The sequence below is a fragment of the Oryctolagus cuniculus genome, chromosome 3 (genome assembly GCF_051225735.1).
Source record: "Oryctolagus cuniculus isolate XC-2025 breed Fujian yellow rabbit chromosome 3, ASM5122573v1, whole genome shotgun sequence".
Taxonomy (NCBI): Eukaryota; Metazoa; Chordata; class Mammalia; order Lagomorpha; family Leporidae; genus Oryctolagus; species Oryctolagus cuniculus.
The window spans coordinates 129,288,686-129,314,991 of NC_142869.1; the positions used below are offsets into that span (position 1 = coordinate 129,288,686).

A 26,306-nucleotide genomic window follows, 5' to 3' on the forward strand; every position below is an offset into this window, starting at 1 on the left:
AGAACTGACCCACGTCCCAGTCCTTTCATTCTTCCCACATTATTTTCCCTTCTAGAAGGGAGCAAGCAGCTAAAGTTTCCCTTCAATGTACCTGGAACATGTATTATTTACTTCTTTTCTGTGAGTAGGCTAGGGGAAAGAGATAAGGATTCCAATCTACTTTTATTCATTCCTATCAGTATGTATCTACAATTTTTTTGGCATTTTTATTTTTTTATTTTTTTAACTTTTATTTAATGAATATAAATTTCCAAAGTACAGCTTATGGATTACAATGGCTTCCCCCCCATAAAGTCCCTCCCACCCACAACCCTCCCCTCTCCCACTCCCTCTCCCCTTCCATTCACATCAAGATTCATTTTCAATTCTCTTTATATACAGAAGATCAGTTTAGCATACATTAAGTAAAGATTTCAACAGTTTGCTCCCACACAGAAACATAAAGTGAAAAATACTGTTTGAGTACTAGTTATAGCATTAAATCTCAATACAGCACACTAAGGACAAAGATCCTACATGAGGAATAAGTGCACAGTGACTCCTGTTGTTGACTTAACAAATTGACACTCTTGTTTATGGCCTCAGTAATCACCCTAGGCTCTTGTCATGAGCTGCCAAGGCTATGAAAGCCCCCTGAGTTCACCAACTCTGATCATATTTAGACAAGGCCATGGTCAAAGTGGAAGTTCTCTCCTCCTTTCAGAGAAAGGTACCTCCTTCTTTGATGACTGTTCTTTCCACTGGGATCTCACTTGCAGAGATCTTCCATTTAGGTTTTTTTTTCCCCCCAGAGTGTCTTGGCTTTCCATGCCTGAAATACTCTCATGGGCTTTTCAGCCGGATCCGCATGCCTTAAGGGCTGATTCTGAGGCCAGAGTGCTGTTTAGGACATCTGGCATTCTATGGGTCTGCTGTGTATCTCACTTAATTGATCATAATGATAGGACTAAGAACAAAAGGGATCATATAAACAAGAATAGTGTCTGCAAATACTAGCTGATAGAATAAAAAAAAAGGGGGGGGGAGAGAACGATCTAACATGGGAAGTGAGATGTATCTACAATTAAGTGATACATCCCACAACAACTTTGTTCAGTAAAATCTTCAATTTTTGCATGGACAAATCTTCAAATTGTATTGTTATGAAAATTGTGTAATTTCTAAAATATCTTAGTTTATTGTAACATAAATATCATGAAAAATAACGTGTGTGTTCTTCCTGCTACGTCTCATATATTTGAACATTATTTGTATTCAGGTGGACTGGCATGTAGATTTAGTTGACATAAATTGAATGAGTTTTGCTGGTTATTAATACTAGCACTGGCATGAGAGATGGTTATGCTAACTAACTGATGTTGGGGGTTATGTTGAAGTTACACAAGTTATATCCCTTCCTAGATGTCACTTTTTAAATACATAGTACAACAGATTAAAAATAGAACATCTATAAAGATCTTGCTTAATCTCTTTTTTCTTTCATTTTTTAGATTTATTTATTTGAAAGGCAGTTACAGAGAGGCAGAGAGAGAGAGAGAGAGAGAGAGAGAGAGAGAAATAGAGGGAGAGAGAGACAGAGAGAGAGAAAGGTCTTCCATCCACTGGTTCATTCCCCAGATGTCTGCAACAGCTGGAGCTGCCCTGATCCAAAGACAGCGAATCTCCCTTGTGGGTGCCGGAGCCCAAGGACTTAGGCCATTTTCTACTGCTTTCCCAGGTCATAGCAGAGAGCTGGATCGGAAGTAGAGCAACCTTAGCTGCTTGCCACAGCGCCGGCCCCTAACATTAGTCTTTAAAATGGGAGTGACTTCTGCTTTGTTACACATTTGCTTTATATAAACCTCCATCAATGATGATACTGCAAAATGTATGAAGATCTCTTTATTTTGTACTTTTAAGTGATTGGGACCAAATATGATGAGTGCAGTTGTTGACTAAATAGTTTCAGTATACCCAGTAGAAAAGAAGTATGGATCAGCTCCAACAATTCAGCTAGATACCTTAATCTTTCTCTGACTTTTTTCTAGTCAAAATCTAGTTTAAAATTTTTAAAAAATAAATTAATTTCATTTGTGAGTTTATATATATAGGCTATAGTTTGTTGATTTTAGTTTCTTGTTATTCACAAAAAGTAGAAATGAGAGAAGAGACAGGAAAAGGAAATTGCTCATGATCACAACCCAAATCAGGGACAATTTGAAATATGAAATACAGAGTTTATTGTCTGCACATCTGAGCTTTTTAAAAAGTATCCAAGCTGTAAAACATCTCTCTAAAGAATGCTTATCAATAGTTCTCCCCAAAGAATAGAAATATCACTATAGTACTTTTGCTTAACAACATTTCATTCACATATGATAGTATAAAGCAAAAAAAAAAATGTAGAAAAGTATGCGTTTTAAAAATTGCCTTAAAACTTTTAATTAGTTTGCAATTCCATTGTCTTTATACTATGGAGGGGAGAAATTGTGACATATCACATATTTTGAAAATATAGAGTAAATTTAATCCAGTGTTAGTTTGGCATCGTAGATTTAAATCAGTTTGGGGTTTGAATGGCAGTTGCGCTATGTACTTTGCTTGGCATGTAAACTTAAACCAAATTTAGATTCAAAGTTCAGTGTTCTAGTCCCTGAGTTAACCAATCCAGGAAACTGTGAGAAAAGGAAAGCAGGTAAGAGTGACACCGTGGGAGTCTTAGGGACCCATAACCAATTAGGAGAACCTGAACAACTGCCATTGACTGGGCAGTGAAAGAAAATGTGAGATACAAAAAAGTAGATGTTGTGATTTCTGTGCTTGAGGAAGTTTCACTGTATATGTGAAGTGAAGTTGCAGACAAGGGAAATAATTGAAAACAATGTGAGCATTTAAGAATTTTAACTTCTTAAAATTTTCTTATATGAAAATGCAGGTCAAAAATTGCATTTTCATAAGTTGGAAAGCAGCATTTGTTTTGCTTCTCCTTCTGTCATAGAACATTTTCCCTACTGTAGGGTAGAAATAAGCTGAAGCAGTCATCTAGCAAGTATAATCTGCCTCGAGGGAGCCAAGCATGGCAGATTAACCAACTGGCTCTAAGGCATGCAGCTAGTAAATAACCAGGCTGAATGGGACCACAGTTGATTGCACTGAAGAGAAATTATCAACTGTCAGCTTTCAGCACAAGGTGGTTCGTAAAACACATCTCTGATAGATCGAATGTTTGTCTTTCTGAAAATGGTGCCTATGCTGCTAATTGAGAGGGGCAGATTTTAATTTTCAACACTATTACACACACATGTCTACACACAGAGTTCTATGTGAAAGCATTATTAGACTCGTTAGCTTAGAATTTTTTAAATTTTCTGTTTTAACAGTCCAGAGCCTCTGTTCAATAAAATGAAATTCAGATTCTCTCCCTTCCACCCCCAGGACTCTTTAGAGACAGTGTCTTAGTTCGTGAAAATTGTTCCTACCCAGTAATTCAGGTTCTGAGATGTTTTCACACCCACAGCTTATTCGTGCTCATCAGGCTAACACAGGGCTCCCTGCATGTGTGTCTATGCTACTGCTCTGATAACAGGTGCTTCTTTAAATATACTTTGTGTATTCAAACTTCATTTTAAACTTTGAACTATGTGTACCAAAAATAAAAAACAAGAGCAACAGGAATAATGACAAAATATAATATTATTGTGAGATTAGCTCTTCAAAAAGATACTTCCCAACCTTCAAATTTTATACCTGATGATGTGTATCTGCGTTCTGAATATTTTATTATCCCTGCGGGTGTCTCTGTGTCCTATAAATAAGCAGGACACACACCCAAATTCCAGTATCCCTTTACCATATATTCTTTCTCTCCATTTTTTTACACCTTCCTTTTTTCCTTTTCTTTTTTTTTTTTTAAGAAGTATTTATTTATTTGAAAGTCAGGGTTACATAGAGAGGGGGAGAAACAAATACAGAGGGAGAGAATCTTCATTTGCTGTTTCACTCTCCAGATTGCCATAATGAAGGTAGGAGCTTCTTCAAGGTCTCCCACATGGGTGGGACCATCTTCCACTGCTTTTCCTAGGCCAACACCAAGCAACCGGAACTCAAAACTGCACCCATGTAGGATTCAGGCGTTGCAGGCAGTGGCTTCACCTGCAACGCCACAACGCCGGTCCCACCTTTTCCTTTTTCCTATCCTTTTTCCTTTTTATCTTTTCATGTTAATGTACAAATAGGTCAAAATTACGAAGTGTTTTTAAATGTTTTTTTTAATTAGCAATGATTGCGCCTCAAATAAGCCTCATTGGCTATGATACTGCCACTGTGCAAAGCTTAAATGTATTTTTCAAAAAGAATCGAATCTACCTATCTTGGATTTCTCATGAATTGATACTGCCTAACATAAGAATGAAAGAGTATAACTGATGTGAGCAGTGTCCTGGGTGCTCAAAAGTCCACTTGCATTGGTGGTTTATCTATTGGTCACTAGGGAAAAATAGCCAGTTTACCTAATTTATTCCTACTGCTGCTGCTTCATGGAACATTCCTGAGAGTGGTTGTGCACATGTAGAAAATTAATATGTAGCCGGCGCCGCGGCTCCATAGGCTAAACCTCCACCTGTGGCGCCGGCACACCGGGTTCTAGTCCCAGTCGGGGCGCCGGGTTCTGTCCTGGTTGCCCCTCTTCCAGGCAAGCTCTCTGCTGTGGCCCAGGAGTGCAGTGGAGGATGGCCCAAGTCCTTGGGCCCTGCACCTGCACCAGAGACCAGGAGAAGCACCTGGCTCCTGGCTTCAGATCAGCGCCATGCGCTGACCACAGCGTACCCGCTGTGTGTGGCCATTGGAGGGTGAACCAACGGCAAAAGGAAGACCTTTCTCTCTGTGTCTCTCTCTCTCACTGTCCACTCTGCCTGTCAAAAAATAAAATAAAAAAAAATAAAAGAAAGAAAATTAGTATGTAGTCATATTTAATAATATTAGTCTGGAAAAGATGCAAAACATTAAAAATAACTTTTGCACATATACAGTATTCTTTACATGAGACTTCCTTTTGTTTTTTGAACCTCGTTTGCATCAGATTCTCATTAGACCTTTCCTATGTGTGTGTTATTTTCATTTATTCACCCACTGATTAACATTTATTTCCTTGTATTTTGTTTCTGTGGGCAACTATTCCCCGTTTTGGGAAACTATTATAATTTATATGATGCCTGCCATTTGTTTATAAAATTTATAATGCCATTTTGTGTGCATATAATTTATTTTCTTTTATACTTTAGTATTTTATTTTTAAATTTTTTTAGTACATTTTAATTAATTTTTAACAGGTTCAATATAGTTTGTAGGTAGAATTCTAAGAATATCCCAAGCCTCCCTCCCTCAGTGCATATCACTTAAATCTACATAAATAACATTGCCCTGTAGATGAGATCCTGTTTCCCTCTTGTTTTTACTAGCAAGGATGTTAAGAGAGGGATCCACCTTCTAGGGTTCGCTCCTGGTACAACTGCTTTTCTTCAGCCTCTGCCAAGGATTTCTTTCCTGAGTATTTTCTGCTCTCACAGTGTCCATTTCTTCAGGTACCTCAGCCTCCCCACAAATGCATACCCAAGCAAAGGACTTCTTAGTTTAACTGTATTCTGTCAGATAGCCTTAGGGAAGAATTGCACTCATCTGCATTCTAATAAAAAAATGTTTCCCTTTTCTTCCTGTCCCACTCATGCTATCCTCACATCATAAAGTGGGAATTAACCAGAGCAACAGTGTATCAAGGCAAACCTCCCTGGATGAAGGCAGGGAGGCCTCACCCCTCATCCCACCCAGCACAGTCATTGTCTGGTTTTCAAATATCACCCAGTATGATAGGAATTAGGCAGTATGTCATTATCGCTTTACTCTGCACTTCTTAGCTTTACTATGCACTTCTTAATCACTAATAAATCTAGGATTTTTTTTCACATACTTGCCACACTTTGGGATTTCCTTCTCTGAACTGCCATTATTTTACTAATTGTCAAGATATTCCTACTTTTTTCTAGTAGAGTATAACTTTTATTAATATTTATGACAACAGAAAATATAAGTGGAGGTGGTGAATTTTGTGTCTGCCACATACAAGGTGCTAGGAAAGTACATGTGAAATAAATCAAATATGTGAAAGTATAAGTGTCTTTGTGATATGTTATGATATCCAAAAACTAGTTAAGATTTTGACTGTTAACTGAAAATTTTTAATCAACAAGATACTTTTTACGTAATAGCAAATACTAAGCATAGATCAAGAAGTAACATAGTATGAACATTTATATTATAAGGATTAAGAATAGCTTTTGCCAGTTTGAGGAGCGTACAAGATTAAGTGATCCTAGAATTTATGAAAATGTGTACTTGAGAATATTTTCTGTTGATTGATTTTTTGAAGGCCCATAATTGTCTGATTATTATCTTTTTTCATGTTTAGTAACTTACTAAGTTTGATATTTTGAACAATAAATCTATCACCACAGTTGCACATGCAGCAAAAATTCAGCTTATGTCTCAAGCTATTAGGACAGGTGCTTTCTAGGTATATAATTCTATTATCTGTGTACTCTAAGACTTAAAAAAATCATTTAACATACATCATGTTAGATTTAAATATAACGATAATATAAATGTCCAATCAGAATACTAAATAATGTCATCATTTATGTGTATACTGCCTTCCAGGAAATCTTTTTCAAACACAATCACAGCTAAAAGCTTTCTTACGATTGAAATTTCTTACATTAAATGGTAAAATACTGTTTTATTCGAATTTCAACAAAGCATAATAATGCTTGACAAATTTAACACGCATTTTAAATAGTTACAGGATTAACGATTCATGAATATATGTCAAATATCTGATATTTGAATAACCTCATTTTCTTTCTCATAATTGCCAAAGCCATCTTATGAAATAAATGAGCAGTGACCTGTATATTCCATTCTTTATTATTATGCAAGGTTCTTGTGGGGTTTGTAGGAAGTTAGACAATAGAAAGGGAAAAATTGTTAAATGTTGAGTGTTCATTTAGTCATTTTCCTAGTGGTATCTTACCATGGGCACCAAGCCAAGATAAAATAATGGGCTGAATGTTTTGCACTGCAGCTCAGCTCCATCTGTGGTCCAGGTTAGTGGGGGACAGAGAAGATCATGTAAGGACTGATCTCAGGTTTATATCCATAAATCCCCTATTACTGGAATAATTTTCCTTTTTTTAAAAAAAGATTTATTTTATTTTATTTGAAAGAGTTACAGAGAGTTACAGAAAGAGAGACAGAGAGAGAGAGAGGTCTGGTTCACTCTCCAAATGTCTGCAACAGTTGGAGCTGAGCCAATCTGAAGCCAGGAGCCAGGAGCTTCTTCCAGTTCTCCCACGTGGGTGTAGGGGCCCCTGTACTTGGGCCATCCTCCACTGCTTTTCCAGGCACATTAGCAGAGAGCTGAATTGGAAGTGGAGTAACTGAGACTTGAACCAGTGCCCATATGGGATGCCAGCACGGCAGGCCAGAGCTTTAATCCTCTGTGCCCACAGCATTGGCCCTTGAAATAATTTTTCAACAAATTTAGTAACAGTACTAAATATTTTTTCTTTTTACATCTAGAAGCCCTTCTCATTTCATTGATAATTATGATTTATAAATGTGCTCCCTTATTTTGAGATATTAAAAATGAACAGGTAAATCTATCAGGAAATGCATGAACTATGTGACCATTCTTTCAATAGAATATGCATCTGCAGAAATGTGACAATGCAATTTCTGAATTACAACAGCATTAATTGGTTTCCATTCAAAATCATTTGCTCATAAATGTACCTTCCTGACTGAAAAAAAATGCTTTGTTTTCCTCTTTCAGTGTGCCATATTTTTTCTTTAGCAGTGTTTTCACTGTTATTTATATAATTTTCTCATTTTATGTGTACAACAGCTTGGGATTGTTGAAATAAACCTAAGGCCCCTCTGAAGGTAAAGTTTTCTTGGAGTAAGTTACAGAAAGTCATCTTGTTTGTGTTACTGTGCGCCTTCTTTATGGTCTTCTGTTGCCATTTTACTCTAGTGTAAAAGCATTTCCCTTTGTCGATTGACACTAATCATATACTTCCCAAACTGCATTGTAGCCATCAAAACCTTTAAAGGTACAGAGCATGAGTAGAATTCCCCAATGAAGCCAGGGATGCACAGAAGGGAATTTCATGTAGTCTTCTGTGAAGCTCATTAACAACCTCATTGCTCAAAATCATTTCCTTTGATGTAAATTATAGCAGAGTTACAGCATACAGACATTAGAGGTTTTACATACCCCTAAATTAGTTTTGTGCATTTAAAATGGACCAAAGAAACTACATGTGAAATGTTGAAATATCAATGATATTACTACTTTTCTTCTTTTGTATGAAATTACCTTTCTAAATGGAGCAGAGAAATGAAATACCCTGGCTAGGTTAGGCCAGCTACATAGTTTGCAGGGCCCAGTGTTACTTGAAAATGTAGTTTCTTTGTTCAAACATTATTAAGAATTTCCAAATAACCACAGCAGAACATGATACCATGCATGAGGCCTTTGTGAGCATAAGGCCCTATACTACTACTACTGTGAGAGCACAAACGTTCTGCTCAGGACTGTCTGGCACTTACTGTAAGGGAAAGACACGATGTGGCCACCTGTTTTATCTGGGCAAAGTTGAAGGCACCACAATTCTGGAGGTGAGCTTCGCAAGGAAGTTGTGTAGACTTTCTATCACTCCCATTCCATGTTAGGATCCAGAAGTTCACACTCATACTTTGCTCCCTACAGCAGAATATTTTTGGTGGTTCTAACTGCTTGATGTTTCTTTTTTCCCTTGAAACACTTAATCTGAGCCATGTATATTCAGTAATATTTTCTTTCTAACAGTGTGAACAGAATAATGCATGTGTTTGATAATATTTAAATAGTTTCAAAAGCAGAATTTTTTATGTTTTAAATTTATTCTATGTGTTCAGGTAAGTTGAGGAGCTCAAACTACGAAATGGTTTTGATTTTCATGTTCCAGCAGTTTTTGAACTCTTGTCCTCTGAAATGGTGTGCTGAGTTGATTTTTAAATGCAAAGAAATGTCTTGTATGCCCTATGGGCCCAAGCTAGAGAGAGTACACGTGTTTGATTTTATACTCAAATTTGTCTTTTTAGGGATGCAAGTATTGGAATGGAATGGAATTCCTTTAACTTCTAAAACATATGAAGAAGTGCAGAGTATCATTAGTCAGCAAAGTGGGGAAGCAGAAATATGTGTAAGACTGTGAGTTTTTCCCCATCTTTCTGTTTCCATTTTTTGGCTATTCATGGCTCTTTTAATTTAAAATTGTTAAGGTGGAACCTTTGCCAGTCAGCAAGATTTTCTGTAATTAGAAAATGAAGTGAATACAAGTTTTATAGATTTCTTGTGTTCAGAATCAAAGCCTACAGGGTAGACAGAATTCAGCTAATTTAGTTTCTGATTATGTCAATAGCTCTCCCCTGTCATGCTTTTATTGAAACATACTTCATTTAAATGAAAGCCTAAACACATTTAGAGTTCGTGGAGGCATATAGTATTTCAAAATGAACTTACATTTAATCCATAAAGATTTCACCTTAAATAATCATTTTTATCAGCTCTGACTTTCAACAGCATTGCAAATATATATTGGGCTAGAAGGGTGAGCATGCTTTGGAGTTGCTTTATATCATTAACCACTTCTCATTTATCTACTGAAAAAAATTCAGGGTAGTTGGAAAAAAGTGCCTTTCGTATCAAGCTTCTTCAATCTCTTTTTTAATGTTTTGTTTTAATTTTTAGGGACCTCAATATGCTATCAGATTCAGAAAATCCTCAGCACCTGGAGCTTCATGAGCCACCAAAAGCTGGTAGGTGCAACAGTCCGCTGTCCCAATGGACTAGGTATAGATGTAGGTGTAGATAAAGCTCTAGACATAAACAGAGATGGGGTTAAATATATATATATATATATATATATATACACACATACATGGAGCCATTTCTTTAGAACATTCTATCACTTTTATTTAAATAATACTTGTTTCTTTTTTGCATCACTGGGTTTTGAATCACATATTCCTGAGCCTTTTAATTGCCTTCTTATAACAAATAAAAATTAAAGTGTAATTTCATGAGAACCAACTGAAATAGACCTAACTCTTTCTTAAATAACAAATATAATCTACATTTCTGTTAGATCAGTTGTAAGATTTAAAATATCAGTTTTTCCATTGTTTATTAAGTCTCTTGAGTATTTCCTGTGCTTACAGCCACAATTCTGGGAATTGGAGTTACTGCGCAAAACAAAACATGCCAAGTCCTATTGGAAGTTTTTATATTTATAAATATATATTTCTATATGTTTAATTTATAAATACTTATAAACACAGAATTTATTTATATATGCAAATGCAAATATACTCTTTTAAGTTTCCCCCTTGGATAAAGAAATGTGTAAAAGTTTGAGAAGGAAAAGCGGATGATGATAGTGGATTTCATTCTTGCAGTTCTCTATATAAAACATGAAAAACAGTTTTTTGTAATTCTGCATTGGGTCACTCTTGTCTGAACTTTCTGAACTTCTTTAGAAAAAATATATAAAGGTGCAATTAAATGTATCTAATTTTTAAAGTTAGTGTTTTATAAGTAAGTCATATTAGGTAAGTTCCATGAAATTCAGTACCAACACCAATGAAACGGAGACGTGTGTGAATCCAATTCATCTTGTTGTAGTGGACAAAGCGAAATCCCCAGGAGTTGATCCTAAGCAGCTGGCTGCAGAGCTCCAGAAGGTTTCGCTACAGCAGTCACCTCTGGTTCTGTCATCGGTCGTTGAAAAAGGATCTCACGTGCATTCGGGTCCTACGTCAGCAGGATCTAGTTCAGTCCCCAGCCCTGGGCAGCCAGGGTCACCCTCCGTGAGCAAAAAGAAGCACAGCAGCAGCAAGGTGAGACCTGGCAGTGTTCACTGTGGCCTTGGAATTGCTTCTTTCTAACTCCTCATTCAGACAAAAAGACAGAAGTAAACTATCCCAAGTATTCTGAATTGTTCCTGTGATTTCTCATTTACTAATGTATCAAAACAAAAAACATTTTCCCTCTTCTGAGTGTAAAAGTGATGAGTATGTTCTGGGATGGTTTATCTCTATATCTGTTAAAATGTTCCAGTGGTAATTAAGAGGAATTTGAAAAATGTGTGTGGTGCTTCATATTTTCTGGTTCTTTAAAAAAGATGTTTAGTATTCATTTGAAATGCAGAGTTACAGAGAGAGAGGGAGTGACAGCAAGGGTGAGAGAATTCTCTTCCATCCTCTGGTTGGCTTCTCAAATGGCCATAATATCCTGGGCTGTGCCAGGCCAATGTCAGAAGCCTAGAACTCCATCTGGGTCTCTTATGTGGTTGCAGAAGCCCAAAGAATTAGATCATCTTCTGCTTTCCCAGGCACATTAGCCAGGAGCTGGATCAGAAATGGAGCAGCAGGACGGCACTGCGGCTCAATAGGCTAATCCTCCACCTAGCGGCACTGGCACACCGGGTTCTAGTCCCAGTCGGGGCGCCGGATTCTGTCCCGGTTGCCCCTCTTCCAGGCCAGCTCTCTGCTGTGGCCCGGGAAGGCAGTGGAGGATGGCCCAAGTGCTCGGGCCCTGCACCCCATGGGAGACCAGGAGAAGCACCTGGCTCCTGCCTTCGGATCAGCGCAGTGCGCCGGCCGCAGCGCGCCAGCCGTGGCGGCCATTGGAGGGTGAACCAACGGCAAAGGAAGACCTTTCTCTCTGTCTCTCTTGCTCACTATCCACTCTGCCTGTCAAAAAATAATAATAAAAAATAAAATTTAAAAAAAAGAAATGGAGCAGCAAGGACTCAAATGGGCGCCCATATGGGATGCCAGCATTGCAAGCTGTGCATAACCCCATCCCCTGCTGGACCTTCTTATTTGTCTTTGTATGAATCTGAGCTTCTTTGCATTGAGAACATTACCTCTGCATCTTTTCGGAAACAAAAAGATAGATGTCACATCAGAGTTTCTTAGAATATAAATAAAAGGGCATAAAGGAAATTTAGGAGAGTGAGAAGCAAGGAAAACCAATATCCTATTCTCACCACATTGAACATTATCCCCAATTCCATCTCTTGTTGCACATCCTCATTTGAAAAAAAGATTTCCTGTGCCATTATTTTAAAGTTGCTAGGGAACTAAAAGGTAACATAGAATTAATTTTTAACCTAATAAAAGCAACTGAAAATGTAGACAATTTGTAATTTTTCCATCACAGATATGATCCCTTATAGAGAAACTGTCCTTTTGGTCAATAAAGACCACAATATTCTTTTTTTTGAACATGAATAAAGGCTTGTGTTTTTGTGTTAACCTGGATGGGAAGGACAGACTATGCTTAAATAAGATGGACACCAGAAAACCAAGTGTGCTTTACTAAGTATAAAAATATAGCACACATCACCAAGATACCTTATATTCAGAGGCAAGCAGCAAAGGTGGATTCATCTTAACCACGGTATCATAAAATGATTTCTTTCAAATACCACAAAGTTTTGCCAACAAAGTAATTTCAAGAAAAGTTCTGATATTTCAAAATAAATGTTAACACACCTACATTTAACCACAGACGATTATGTGTCAATATTGAAGAGTTACCTATGGAGGTTCTATTTGAATAGTTACTTAAAAAATAATGTGTGTATCAGCCCACTAAAATACCAATGTGATTAACTCTACTTTCTGTTTTTTACATGTTTTCATGTTATCTTTGAAATAATTTGGAGACAGTCACTTCTTAAATTTAGAATTTACTAACTCATGCAATATTGCTTCTATTTTTCATGTGCTGACATTTTTCTTGTGTTCAATAATGTAACCAACTACTTATTAGGTACTATGATAAGGAATGGGGCATCACAGAAATAGAAGAGGCTTCAACCTCAAACACAAAGCTAAAAGATACGGGATTTTAGAAATTTTTCTCATATTAGCCATGAGATACTAGTTCGGTTTTTCAAAAATATTTCAGTCTTAAATCTCTTTTTGGTCATTCTTAGCCTTCAAACATCTTTATTTGCTTTTTATTTCTAATTCTATTTACAATTCCTGAGCTACCAACTGATATTTTTTTAAAGATTTATTTTATTTATTTGAAATACAGAATTACAGAGAGAGGTAGAGACAGAGAGAGAGGACTTCCATCCTCTGGTTCACTCCCTAGATGGCCACAACGGCTGAAGCTGCGCCGACCCGAAGCCAGGAGCCAGGAGCTTCTTCCAGGTCTCCATGTGGGTGCAGGGGCCCAAGGAGTTGTGCCATCTTCTACTGCTTTCCCTGGCCATAGCAGAGAGCTGGAATTGGAAGTGGAGCAGCTGGGTCTCGAACCAGCGCCCATGTGGGATGCCGGCCCTTCAGGTCAGGGTGTTAACCCACTGCACCACAGCGCTGGCCCTACAAACTGATATTTTTAATTTCTCTGAGAAGACATACAGACATGACAAACTCTGCATGGCAAAGCTTCCAAACCTAGTACTTTATAATTCTCCTGCAAATCTGTCATCCTGATACTCCTGATTTCATCCTCAGGAAATCAAGCATAAATTTTAGAGCACCATTGTTGATTCTTTTCATTCACATTACCCAATGAGGTTATGATTCTTAATCCGGTGAATTTGAATTTTCTAATGTGTCACTAGTAATTTTCCGTGTTTTCTGAGCTTGTCACTCTTCTTTAGCAAAGCCATATTCTTGCTGACATTATTGCCTTAACTACTTCTAACTCCCCTGACACCTAATTCCCCTCACACACTGTATCTTTAACTGCATCACAACTCTAAGATCTGTGACACAACGATCTGATTATGTCACCCTCTGGATTTTAAGATATTCCTGCTGCCTGGAATGCCTTCTGCCCCACCTCTGCTCAGGGCAATGTCTCAACTGATTCTGAAAGGATTTAATCAAATGGTTTTCCTGGAGGAGATTATCACAGTAAGCATACGTCAGATCTTTATTAGTAGCCCTAAAATAAGTACTTGATTTATGAGTGTTTTAAACTCATTCCCACTTCTCATAGACATTTTTGGGTGCCACTTCAGTTCAGGAGTCATGGAGACAGTGTTGTAGCATAGCAAGTTAAACCGCCACCTGCAGCACCTGTTTGGTTGCCAGTTCAATCCCTGTTGTTCCACTTCCAATCCAACTCTCTGCTAATGGCCTGGGAAAAGCAGAAGATGGCCCAAGTACTTAGGCCTCTGACACTCACTTGGTAGACTACAAAGAACCTCCTGACTCCTGGCTTTGGCCTGGCCCAGCCCCAGATGTTGTGGCCATCTGGAGTGTGAACCAGCAAATGACAGTTTCTCTCTCTCTCTCTCTTTTGCTCTTTCAAATAAATAAATAAATAAATCTTTTTCAAAAAATTCAGGAGTCATGCTCTATACCCAAGATAAAGCCTTTCCCCTTCATACCGTGTACACTGGTGTTTCTTAAAATGTGCTTCAGGTTCAACGGTACCTAGGAACCTGTTGAAAAAACAAATTCTAGACCCAACCCTGTAGCTACTAAATCAGAAACTCTGAGATGGGCCATGCTACATGGATTTTATTGACTTCTCCAAGTGTGAAGATACCTAAAGTTTGAGAAGTGTTCATCTAATTACAGATGAAGAATGATGGGTCCATAAATTCATTGATGGTCCCATGTTGGAAGTTACTAAGAAGTAGAGAGAGGGGACCAGTGACAGTGGAGTTAGGAAAGCTGGTGCTTAACTAAATGAAGCATTTTGGTAAAAGGGAGAAAAGGGGGCTAACAATCTAAGCAGGAACAGAAAACCACATGCCTAGAACAGAGGTGTAAAAAGCTACAAGGGTAAGAAATAAGGTAGATGCCTAGGAGGTTGCAAGCTGTCCATTGTATGTTGTTTGGCCTTTACCAGAACAATGAAGAGCCAGTGATGGGCCTTGTGCAGAAGTGAAGTAGGACTGGCAGATAGCCTTTCTCCAGGAACTATTTATTTGTTGTAATCCTTCCCTAAAGTCAGAAGTTATCTTTGTCTCCTTCCTCCATAGTTTCAGATGCTTTATGTATCTCTGAAGACAATTTGGACCTTGATTGTAGTTACTTGTTTGCTTTTTTTACCCTCCCCATTGGGCTGCAAGCTCTTTGAGAGCCAAGAACCATTTCATATCTTTTCTCTACAGTCCCTTTAGCACAGAGTTGAGTGGACTACACAGAACAGTAACAAAATAAATAAATATTTGTGAATTTAAACAAGTGGTCACTTGTGAGTCTATAATAATGTGGGAGTACAAAAGTGATTCATTGTAACATGTAAATTATGGGATGATTCAAAGAAGAAAACAAGTGTAGTGGGACAAACACTAAGGAAATTATAGTGACCTATTTTATGATATGCAGGAGTAATTATTACCTATGTTAAGGTCACAGGCCTATGCAGTTTTACTGTTCAACTGTGAAGTTATAGAGCTATACTGTCCAATAGAGTGGTTGCTAGCCAGCCCCATGTGAATTGAGCACTTGAAACCTGGCACATCCTAATTGAGACTTGTTATATATGTGATTCATGTGCCAAATTTCAAAGACTTAATATGAGAAGAATGTAAATTATTCTAATTTTTATATTGATGGCATGATGAAATGATAATATTTGGGGTAAATTGGGTTAAATGTGTTATTTATATCAATTTTACTGGCTTATTTTCAAGTTTTTAATGTGACTACTAGAAGATGTTAAATTACCCATGAAGGAGCTGGTATCAGGATACAGCAAGTTAAGCCACTGCTAGAGACACTGGCATCCCATATTGGAGTGCCAGTTCAAGACTTGTCTTGTCACTTTCTGATCCAACTTCCTGCTAATGCACCTGGAAAGGCAGTGGACTATGGCTCAAGTACTCGGGCCCCTCCTGGCTCCTGGCTTCAGCTTGTCAGAACTGGCTGTTGTAGCCATTTGGGGAATGAGCCAGCTGATGAGAAAGATCTCTGTCTTTCTTTCTCTCTCTGCCCTCTGCCTTTCAAATAGAGAAATCTTTTAAAAAATTCCATGTGTTCACAATGTAGTCTATTGGATAGTACTTGTATACAAATTACTTAACTGTATTGGTAGTAGTAGTGCTAACACTGTTAAAGACAGAAATTATTACCTATTCATTCTTTTTTGTTTTTTATTTATCCTTAACATTTAGCAGGTACCAACTTTCTTGAAACATTTTTGTGGAATGAATAAGTTGATTTAATGATATTTCTTGACCCATCAGCATGTGGTATGCATAAAAAGCAACATTTTCTTTTATTTGTTTTCCAAACCACATGTTAAAAAAGCATATTGAGAGAGAGTATAAAAATAGGGAGTGATCTTTACATATTTGAATCTTCTTTGTAAGAGGACATGTGTCCAATTATATCATATATTCCTCATATGATTAGAGAATTATAGCCTAACTTCTTTGTATTTCATTTGCCATGTAACCAAATATTAAATTATAAACCTTATTAATATAATAGAACTACTTCAGTATATTCTTTTTTAAAATATTTATTTATTTATTAAGATTTATTTTTTTTACTTGAAAGTCAGAGTTACACAGAGAGAGAAGGAGAGGCAGAGAGAGAGAGAGAGAGGTCTTCCACCTGATGGTTCACTCCCCAACTGGCTGCAATGGCTGGAGCTGAGCCGATCTAAAGCGAGGAGTTTCCTCCAGGTCCCCCATGTGTATGCAGGGGCCCAAGGACTTGGGCCGTCTTCCACTGCTTTCCAAGGCCACAGCAGAGAGCTGGATCCAAGTGAGCATCTGGGACTTGAACCGGTGCCCATATGGGATGCTGGTACTGCAAGTGATGACTTTACTCAGAATGCCACAGCACCGGCCCCCTATTTATTTATCTTTGAAAGAGTTACAGAGGAAGAGATAAAGAAAGAGAGGTCTTCTACTATCTGGTTCACTTCCCAAATGGCCTCAATGGCTGGGGACTATTAAAATTTTAATTATTCATAAATGATCAATTTATTAACTTGCTTTATTCTCACTATAAGCAGATATATAGGCCGGCGCCGCGGCTCACTAGGCTAATCCTCCACCTTGCGGCGCCGGCACACCGGGTTCTAGTCCTGGTCGGGGTGCCGGATTCTGTCCCAGTTGCCCCTCTTCCAGGCCAGCTCTCTGCTGTGGCCAGGGAGTGCAGTGGAGGATGGCCCAAGTGCTTGGGCCCTGCACCTCATGGGAGACCAGGATAAGTACCTGGCTCCTGCCATTGGATCAGCGTGGTGCGCCAGCCGCAGCGCACCGGCCATTGAAGGGTGAACCAATGGCAAAGGAAGACCTTTCCCTCTTTCTCTCTCTCTCACTGTCCACTCTGCCTGTCAAAAAAAAAAAATTAAAAAAAATTAAAAAGTAGATATATAAATTTAACTAAATGTTTAAATTATATAGATTATGTATATGGTTATATTTTATATATTTTAAATGCATTTATTTGATGCTTTGGAAATCACAAAATAAGATCTTTTTATTCTCTAAATTATACAGTGGTGTTTTTTGGGGAATATAAATATAAGATATTGAATTAACAGATTTTAGTCACCTTGAATTGATGATAAAATGTAGAGTACAGCAGTTGGGCCACTGCATTCCATATCAAAGTGCCTGGGTTTGAGTGCCACCTCCACTCCCAACTCCAGCTTCCTGCTAATGTACACCTTAGGAGGCAGTGGTGATGGCTCAAGTAGTTGGGTCCCTGCCATCCTTTTGGGAGAGCTGGATTGAGTTCTCAGCTCTTGCAGAAGGGAACTCTTGCTGTCTTTCTCTTTCTCTCAAGTAAAATAAATTTTAAAATTTAAGCATAAATAAATGCACATATTAAAATATAACTTAGGGGACCAGCGCTGTGGCACAGCAGGTTAAAGCCCTGGCCTGAAGCCCTGGCATCCCATAAGGGTGCCGGTTCTAGTTCCAGCTGCTCCTCTTCTGATCCAGCTCTCTGCTATGCCCTGGAAAGCAGTAGAAGATGGTCTAAGTCCTTGGGCCCCTGTACCCATTTGGGAGACCTGGAAGAAGCTCCTGGCTCCTGGCTTCAGATCAGTGCGGCTCTGGCCGTTGTGGCCATTTGGGGAGTGAACCAGCAGATGGGCAACCTCTCTCTCTGTCTCTACCTCTCCCAGTAACTGTCTTTCAAATAAATAAAATAAATCTAAAAAAAAAACTAGTTATTTTAAAAAACTAATTCAATATGAATTTATCTTGTCCAATGTTTATAGTATTGCCTGCAACAGTTTTATCTCAAATTCTGACCAGTATTTCTTCATTTTATCTTTCAAGTGTGAATAATTTCTTCCAAGTTATTGTGTAAATAAATAATTCTTAGTAAGTAGTAGTTAGTTGTATATTCTCTTGTGAAACAAGTGTACCCTTAGTATCTCAATACTTTTTTCATGCCACACTTAGGCCCAAATACCTAAGACATTTGGATTTATTTATTAAGTAGTTAGGACCAAATAATTTAATAACTATTTATATCCTAGCAGCTTAGTAGCCACTGGGAAAAATAATGCAAATTAATACATTCTTTTTATTTTATTGTTAAGGACTGCAATTACCCGTCATTGGGAATGTGCACCTGGTGGGCACTGAACATCTTCTCAAACCATGGGATCGGATCCAGAATAGCGCTCTCATTTCCTGTTCCACTGCACTGATCCCACTTGCACTACCTTTTTATCATAGCAGTCAACAAAAACAGCCTCACAAAGATACAAAGAAAAGAACTTTGGGCTAATGTTAAAATGTAGCCACCTCAAATGGGTCATTTGCACACCCTATTGCCAAGAGATGTTGCCCTTTTACCCACCATAATTTAAAATATACCACTGTGTAGATACCAGCACCCCAGAACAACTAAAAATGATTCGTAAATTTATTCCCTGCATTAATTCTAGGTGCATGATCATGTATCAAATGAGCTAAAATTCTTTGTTTCACTCTTATTTCAGCTTCTTATATCAGTTATTCCTCAATTTTCATGTGTTAAGGATGCAAGGATATCTGGTTTGAGTATACTTCCAATTTTTTTTGAAGATTTATTTAAAAGGCAGATTGATGGACAGGGAAACAGACAGTGAGATCTTCTAACCTCTGGTTTATACCCCAAAGCAGCAACAGCTGGGTCCAGGCTAGGCAGAACCCAGGAACCCAGAATAACTTCCAGATCTCCTTTATGGGTGGCATGGACCCAAGTACTTGGGCTATCTTCCACTGCTTTCTGAGGCGCATTAGCAGGGAATTGGATCCAAAGCAGAACAGTTGGGATTGGAACTGGTACTCTAAAATGGTTGTTTTGTTAATCTGCATAACACGTCAGCCCTGGAATTTTGAATCAAGAGACAAATATTTATAGGAACTTATGTGGTCCTTTTTTTCCTCTGGATTTAATTTTAATTCCACTTTCTTGAAATTTAAACAAGATGGTTACTAAATAAATACAATTTATTCAACAGCAAATCCAAAGTACCTTTTTGGTGTTAATAAATGGTACTTACAGGGCCAGCGTTGTGGCACAGTGGGTTAAGCCACCTCTGGTTCAAGTCCCAGATGCTTTACTTCCCATCTAGCTCCCTGCTAATGCACCTGGGAAAGTGCTTGAGCCCCTGCCACCCATGTGGGAGACCTGGATGGAGTGCCAGGCTCCTGGCTTTGGCCTGGCCTGGCCTGGCCCCAGCTGTTGCTGCCATTTGGGGTATGAACCAATGGATGGAAGATCTTGCTGTCTGTCTTCCTTCTCTCTGTTCTTCTGCCTTTTGAATAAATCTTAAAAAAAAAAATGGAAGTATACTTACTCAAACCAGAAATCCTTGCCATTTGAGGAGTGAACCAGCAGATATAATCTCTCTCTCTCTCCCCTGTGTGTGTGTGTGTGTATCTGTTTCGACTTCTCTCTCTGTAACTCTTTCAAGTAAATAAATTTTAAAATAAATAATAAAAATAGTACTTTTAAAATAAATGAGCTGAACTCATAAAGAATATGTAGCTTAGAAAATTTAATCCCTGCTCCTATCACTTTAATAATGATCACATTACTTTTATTCTTTAGTTATTTCACAGAGCAAGATTTGGAATAAAAGCATATTCTTTTGACTGCTCTCATTTATAGAATACGAGTACAAGAAAAATGGGAAGAAAACAAATAATAGATATTATAGATTTTGGATTTTTCCATGTAGCTATTAAAACAACACAATATTACATAAATGAAAGGAGACATGAATTGATGGGGTAGTTAGGTGGCTGCCTTTAGGAAAGTTAGGGAATAGCCTGAAATCCCACTATAGATGTGGGCCAGGGAAGGACCTCGTCTCCTTTTGCAGCCATGTGTGCAGCATTGATGTACGAAATGTATTAAAGTAATGAGAACCTACACAAAATGGGATGCATCATTCATTAAGGAGTGTGATGGGAGAGGAAATGATTGATTAACTGGAAAGAAAGTACCTCCTATGCTCCTAGATAGAGTTAACTAAAACATGCCTTTTTCATTCTTTTTTTTTTTAATCTTCTAACCTTTTATTGAATGCTTTTACAACTGGACAACATAGTATTGCCTTTTTCATTCTTCTTGCAGGGGAGTGCAGTATGTATATATAATATATATAATTATATATGTATATATATAGTTGTTATTATTATTATTATTATTCCAGGTTCTTGCCATGTACAAAGAGAAGAATTCTTTATTCAAAAGTTGAGAAAGCAAATACACACACACACACACACAAACACAATGAATGTAGGTGCTCCCCACAGAGAGATACCCCTCATGGGTAGGCAGTGAACCAAGAAAGAATGGGGATGGGAGAAGTCAAGGAGAGAGCACTTCCCAGCACCGCCCCCTGAGTTGTGGTCTCCAGCAGAAGAAAGAGAAAGCAGCTCCCAGCACCTCGTTTTATGAGATGGCAATGATGGTGGGTTGAAGGTTTGCCTCTACAGATATGAAGTCACCTGGGAGTTTTATGATACTTCTATAAAATTCCCCATGGAGCTTAATATTCATATTTCAATGGCACCTTTCCCCCAGGTCCTGCATGAAACAGAAGTATCCTGGGAAAAGGCATGTTTTGATTGACAAGTAGGAGAAAAGAATGACACGGGAGGGCAGCGGGTAGTTGTTTGCAGGTACCTACAGTTCAGCAGATCCACTTAGCTGCCTTCCTGTTGCATATCATTATGATGTAGATTTTTTTAAATCTTTAAATACTTAAAAGCCAAAAGTGTTCTTAAAAATCTGCTGGTATAAAATTAGAGGCTTACAGAAATTAAAAAATAGATTTGTACATCTAAAAAATTCAACAAGTCTTGAGAAAATAAGTAGACACCATTATTCTGAAGCAGCCAAATGTAAAAAAAAACAAATGCAGACAATTTACTCTGACAAAATAGAATTTAATTTCAGAAGGAAGTTGAAATGATAAATCCTATGAATAGTTTATCTATTGATATAATGTATGTTGTTTAATATTACAGCCTACTGATGCAACAAAAGTAGTCTCTCATCCAATTACGGGGGAAATTCAGGTAAGAAAATTCTAGAAAAATCATCATCATTCCATCAGTTTTTGGTTGTTTTGTCACTAGTCTATTGAAATTGTAAAAACATCATTAAGATCTTTTTGTTTCTATAACACATACAGAAGCATAAAGGAAAAATGCAATTTGATAAGTATATTAATACAAATATACATTTTCTGAAAGCTAATCATAGCTATCCAATTTTATACTTTTATACTTTGAAATCTGCCTGTGGCAGTGTCAGTCTGTTTTGTGCTTCAGTTTTTTATATATATATATAAAATATACATATATATATAATATATATATATAAAATATACATATATATAAAATATATATCTATATTTCAGACAGGACAGATTCTCTTGTAAATTTAGAGATCCTTTTTTTAAGTCTAATTGTATCTTTTTTTCTTCTTTTCATCAATAAGTGCTAAATAATTGCCCAATTCTTTTAGAGGAATATTTTTTCATATGATTTGTAATTTATAAAATCAATTTGAGAGGTTTTGACCAGGAAAATAGAATATGGTATGTGTCACTATATTTTTTTAATTCTGTGTGTGTTTATGTGTTTGTATATTTTATTGTAACATAAAATATATTTCTTAGTGTGGGGCATGGTAAAAACTATTAGAGAAACCATGATTTAGGTGATACCAAAAAGTAATTTAGTATAGATAAGAAGTGTCACTTACAAAGAATTAACACAGTGTAAATTAACTATTTGAAAATAGTAAGCTTTAGATAAGGGGAAGAGATATTAGTTGTATCTCCAATGTATTTTTAGTGGAAATTTTCACAAAAGACTTCACAAAGGATAACAGAGGTCTAAACTAACTTGAGAATAAGCATAAAGGGGGCAGAAAAAATGGTGCAAGGAAAGGTACTGTGGTTAGTAATGGCATGAAGAGTCAAACTCGAGAAAGAAGTTGAGACTCAATTTATCATCTAGAGATGTTAGCCACTACATAATACAGCATGTCCACTCAATATCTTGGAGTAAGAAAAAGACTAACCAAAGGAATATGTAATAATAGTAGCTATGGCTGACTGTGGCCTACAAAGGAATCAGTTGAATGATTAGCTCAGTCTACACTGCTAAAAGCAAAAGCAGAGTATAAAGGTGGAAGTGGAAGAGAGGTGCAGAATGCAACACCCTACAAAGAAGGGATTGAGCCTGATACCCTCAACTCCACATCTTGCTGTCTCTCTGCTGTTTCTTGCTTCTAGAAAGCCTGTTTTTCACTAGACTTGATCTTTCTGCCTTTGTCGAGCGGCAAAGAAAATGATGGAATTTCTGATTTTTTTTTGGACTGGTATCTGCTGTATTTATTTTGGTTTGCTGTTTTGATTTTTCACTACTTGGACAGTAGGATGCAATTTTATAGTTGAAATTTACCCTAATAATATTCTTTCTTAACTCTTGAGATAATTTCCTAAGACTGTGGATTATTTATATATATTATATATTATATATTATATATATAGATGCTTCTTAGAAGATTTTTTTAAATTGATAAAATATTGAATGATAATGTATTGCAAGGTTTTTTAATTTTTTAATTTTTTATTTAGTAAATATAAATTTTCAAAGTACAGTTAATGTATTACGATGGCTTCCCCCCCATAATTTCCCTCCCACTCACACCCCTCCCATCTTCCCCTCTCTCCTATTCCATTCACATCAAAATTCATTTTCAATTATCTTTATATACAGAAGATCAATTCAGTATCTATTAAGTAAAGATTTCATCAGTTTGCACCCACACAGAAACACAAAGTGTAAAATACTGTTTGAGTACTAGTTATAGCATTACTTCACATTGGACACCACACTAAGGACAGATCCCACATGAGAAGTAAGTACACAGTGACTCCTGTTGTTGACTTAACAATTTGATACTCTTGTTTATGGTGTCACTAATCTCCCTAGGCTCTAGTCATGAGTTGCCAAGGCTATGGAAGCCTTTTGAGTTCACTGACTTCGATCTTATTCCGACAGGGTCATAGTCAAAGTGGAAGTTCTCTTCTCCCTTCGGAGAAAGGTACCTCCTTCTTTGATGGCCCCGTTCTTTCCACTGGGATCTCACTTGCAGAGATCTTCCATTTAGGTCTTCCTTTTTTTTTTCCAGGGTGTCTTGGCTTTCCATGCCTAAAATACTCTCATGGGCTCTTCAGCCATATCCGCATGCCTTAAGGGCTGATTCTGAGGCCAGAGTGCTATTTAGGACATCTGCCATTCTATGAGTTTACTGTGTATCCCACTTCCCATGATGGATTGTTCTCTCCCTTTTTGATTCTATCAGCTAGTATTAGCAGACACTGGACTTGTTTGTGTGATCCCTTTGACTCTTAGACCTATCAGTGTGATCAGTTGTGAACTGAAATTGATCACTTGGACTAGTGAGATGGCATTGGTACATGCCACCTTGATGGGATTGTATGGGGATCCCCTGGCATGATTCTAACTCCACCATTTGGGGCAAGTCCGATTGAGCATGTGCCAAATTGTACATCTCCTCCTTCTCTTATTCCCACTCTTATATTTAACAGGAATCATTTTTCAGTTAAAATTTAAACACCTAAGAATAATTGTATGTTAATCACAGAGTTCAACCAATAGTACTAGAACAAAACAAAGAGAAAATACTAAAATGGATAAAGTATTACATTGTACATCAACAGTCAGGACAAGAGCTGATCAAGTCACTGTTTCTCATAGTGACCATTTCACTTCAACAGGTTTCCCCTTTGGTGCTCAGTTAGTTGTCACCGATCAGGGAGAACATATGATATTTTTCCCTTTGGGACTGGCTTAATTCACTTAGCATGATGTTTTCCAGATTTCTCCATCTTGTTGCAAATGAACAGATTTCGTTGTTTTTGACTGCTGTATAGTATTCGATAGAGTACATGTCCCATAATTTCTTTATCAAGTCTACTCACCACATTAACAGACTGCAGAAGAAAAACCATATGATTATCTCAATAGATGTAGAGAAAGCATTTGATAATATACAATAACCTTTCATGATGAAAACTCTAAGAAAACTGGGTATGGAAGGAACATTCCTCAGTACAATCAAAGCAACTTATGAAAAACCCATGGCCAACATCCTCTTGAATGGGGAAAAGTTGGAAGCATTTCCACTGAGATCTGGTACCAGACAGGGATGCCCTCTCTCACCACTGCTATTCAATATAGTTCTGGAAGTTCTAGCCAGAGCTATTAGGCAAGACAAAGAAATTAAAGGGATACAAATTGGTAAGGAAGAACTCAAACTATCCCTCTTTGCAGATGATATGATTCTTTATTTAGGGGATCCAAAGAACTCTACTAAGAAACTATTGAAATGCATAGAAGAGATTGGCAAAGTAGCAGGATATAAAATCAATGCACAAAAAATCAACAGCCTTTGTATACACAGGCAATGCCATGGCTGAGGAAGAACTTCTAAGATCAATCCCATTCACAATAGCTACAAAAACAATCAAATACCTTGGAATAAACTTAACCAAGGACCTTAAGGATCTCTACGATGAAAATTACAAAACCTTAAAGAAAGAAATAGAAGAGGATACCCAAAAATGGAAAAATCTTCCATGCTCATGGATTGGAAGAATCAATATCATTAAAATGTCCATTCTCCCAAAAGCAATTTACAGATTCAATGCAATACCAATCAAAATACTGAAGACCTTCTTCTCATACCTGGAAAAAATGATGCTGAAATTCATATGGAGACACAGGAGACCTCGAATAGCTAAAGCAATCTTGTACAACAAAAACAGCCAGAGGCATCACAATACCAGATTTCAGGACATACTACAGGGCAGTTGTTATCAAAACAGCATGGTACTGGTACAGAAACAGATGGATAGACCAATGGAACAGAATAGAAACACCAGAAATCAATCCAAACATCTACAGCCAACTTATATTTGATCAAGGATCCAAAACCAATCCCTGGCATAAGGACAGTTTGTTCAATAAATGGTGCTTGGAAAATTGGATTTCCACGTGCAGAACCATGAAGCAAGACCCCTACCTTTCACCTTACACAAAAATTCACTCAACATGGATTAAATACTTAAATCTACGACCTGACACCATCAAATTATTAGAGAGCATTGGAGAAACTCTGCAAGATACAGGTACTGGCAAAGACTTCTTGGAAAATACCCCAGAAGCACAGGCAGTCAAAGCCAAAATTAACATTTGGGATTGCATCAAATTGAGAAGTTTCTGTACTTCAAAAGAAACAGTCAGGAAAGTGAAGAGGCAACCAACAGAATGGGAAAAAATATTCGCAAACTATGCAACAGACAAAGGGTTGATAACCAGAATCTACAAAGAAATCAAGAAACGCCACAACATCAAAACAAACAACCCACTTAAGAGATGGGCCAAGGACCTCAATAGACATTTTTCAAAAGAGGAAATCCAAATGGCCAACAGACACATGAAAAAATGTTCAAGATCACTAGCAGTCAGGGAAATGCTAATCAAAACCACAATGAGGTTTCACCTCACCCCAGTTACAATGGCTCACATGCAGAAATCTACCAACAATAGATGCTGGCGAGGATGTGAGGAAAAAGGGACACTAAACCACTGTTGGTGGGAATGCAAACTGGTCAAGCCACTATGGAAGTCAGTCTGGAGATTCCTCAGAAACCTGAATATAACCCTACCATTCAACCC

General features: G+C 37.5%; 1 protein-coding gene, 1 long non-coding RNA gene and 1 pseudogene across 11 annotated transcripts in view; 1 reads left to right on the forward strand and 2 right to left on the reverse strand.

Moving 5' to 3' along the window:
* Positions 1–26,306, forward strand: part of PCLO (piccolo presynaptic cytomatrix protein) — a 524,563-nt gene that overhangs the window by 393,056 nt on the left and 105,201 nt on the right. For 7 of the 9 annotated variants that reach the window (XM_089329388.1, XM_051842632.3, XM_051842633.3 and 4 more), the window contains 4 exons: positions 9,175–9,283; positions 9,824–9,891; positions 10,757–10,971; positions 21,555–21,605. In XM_089329388.1, the coding sequence (XP_089185514.1) occupies positions 9,175–9,283; positions 9,824–9,891; positions 10,757–10,971; positions 21,555–21,605 (443 nt within the window). Of the gene's footprint in view, positions 1–9,174; positions 9,284–9,823; positions 9,892–10,756; positions 10,972–21,554; positions 21,606–26,306 lie in introns of those variants that run through there. The other 2 variants (XM_051842635.3, XM_051842636.3) reach the window with 2 other exon arrangements.
* Positions 1–26,306, reverse strand: part of LOC149127508 (uncharacterized) — a 127,368-nt gene that overhangs the window by 75,724 nt on the left and 25,338 nt on the right. The window lies entirely within an intron of this gene.
* On the reverse strand, positions 4,200–4,312 carry LOC138849205 (U4 spliceosomal RNA; annotated as a pseudogene).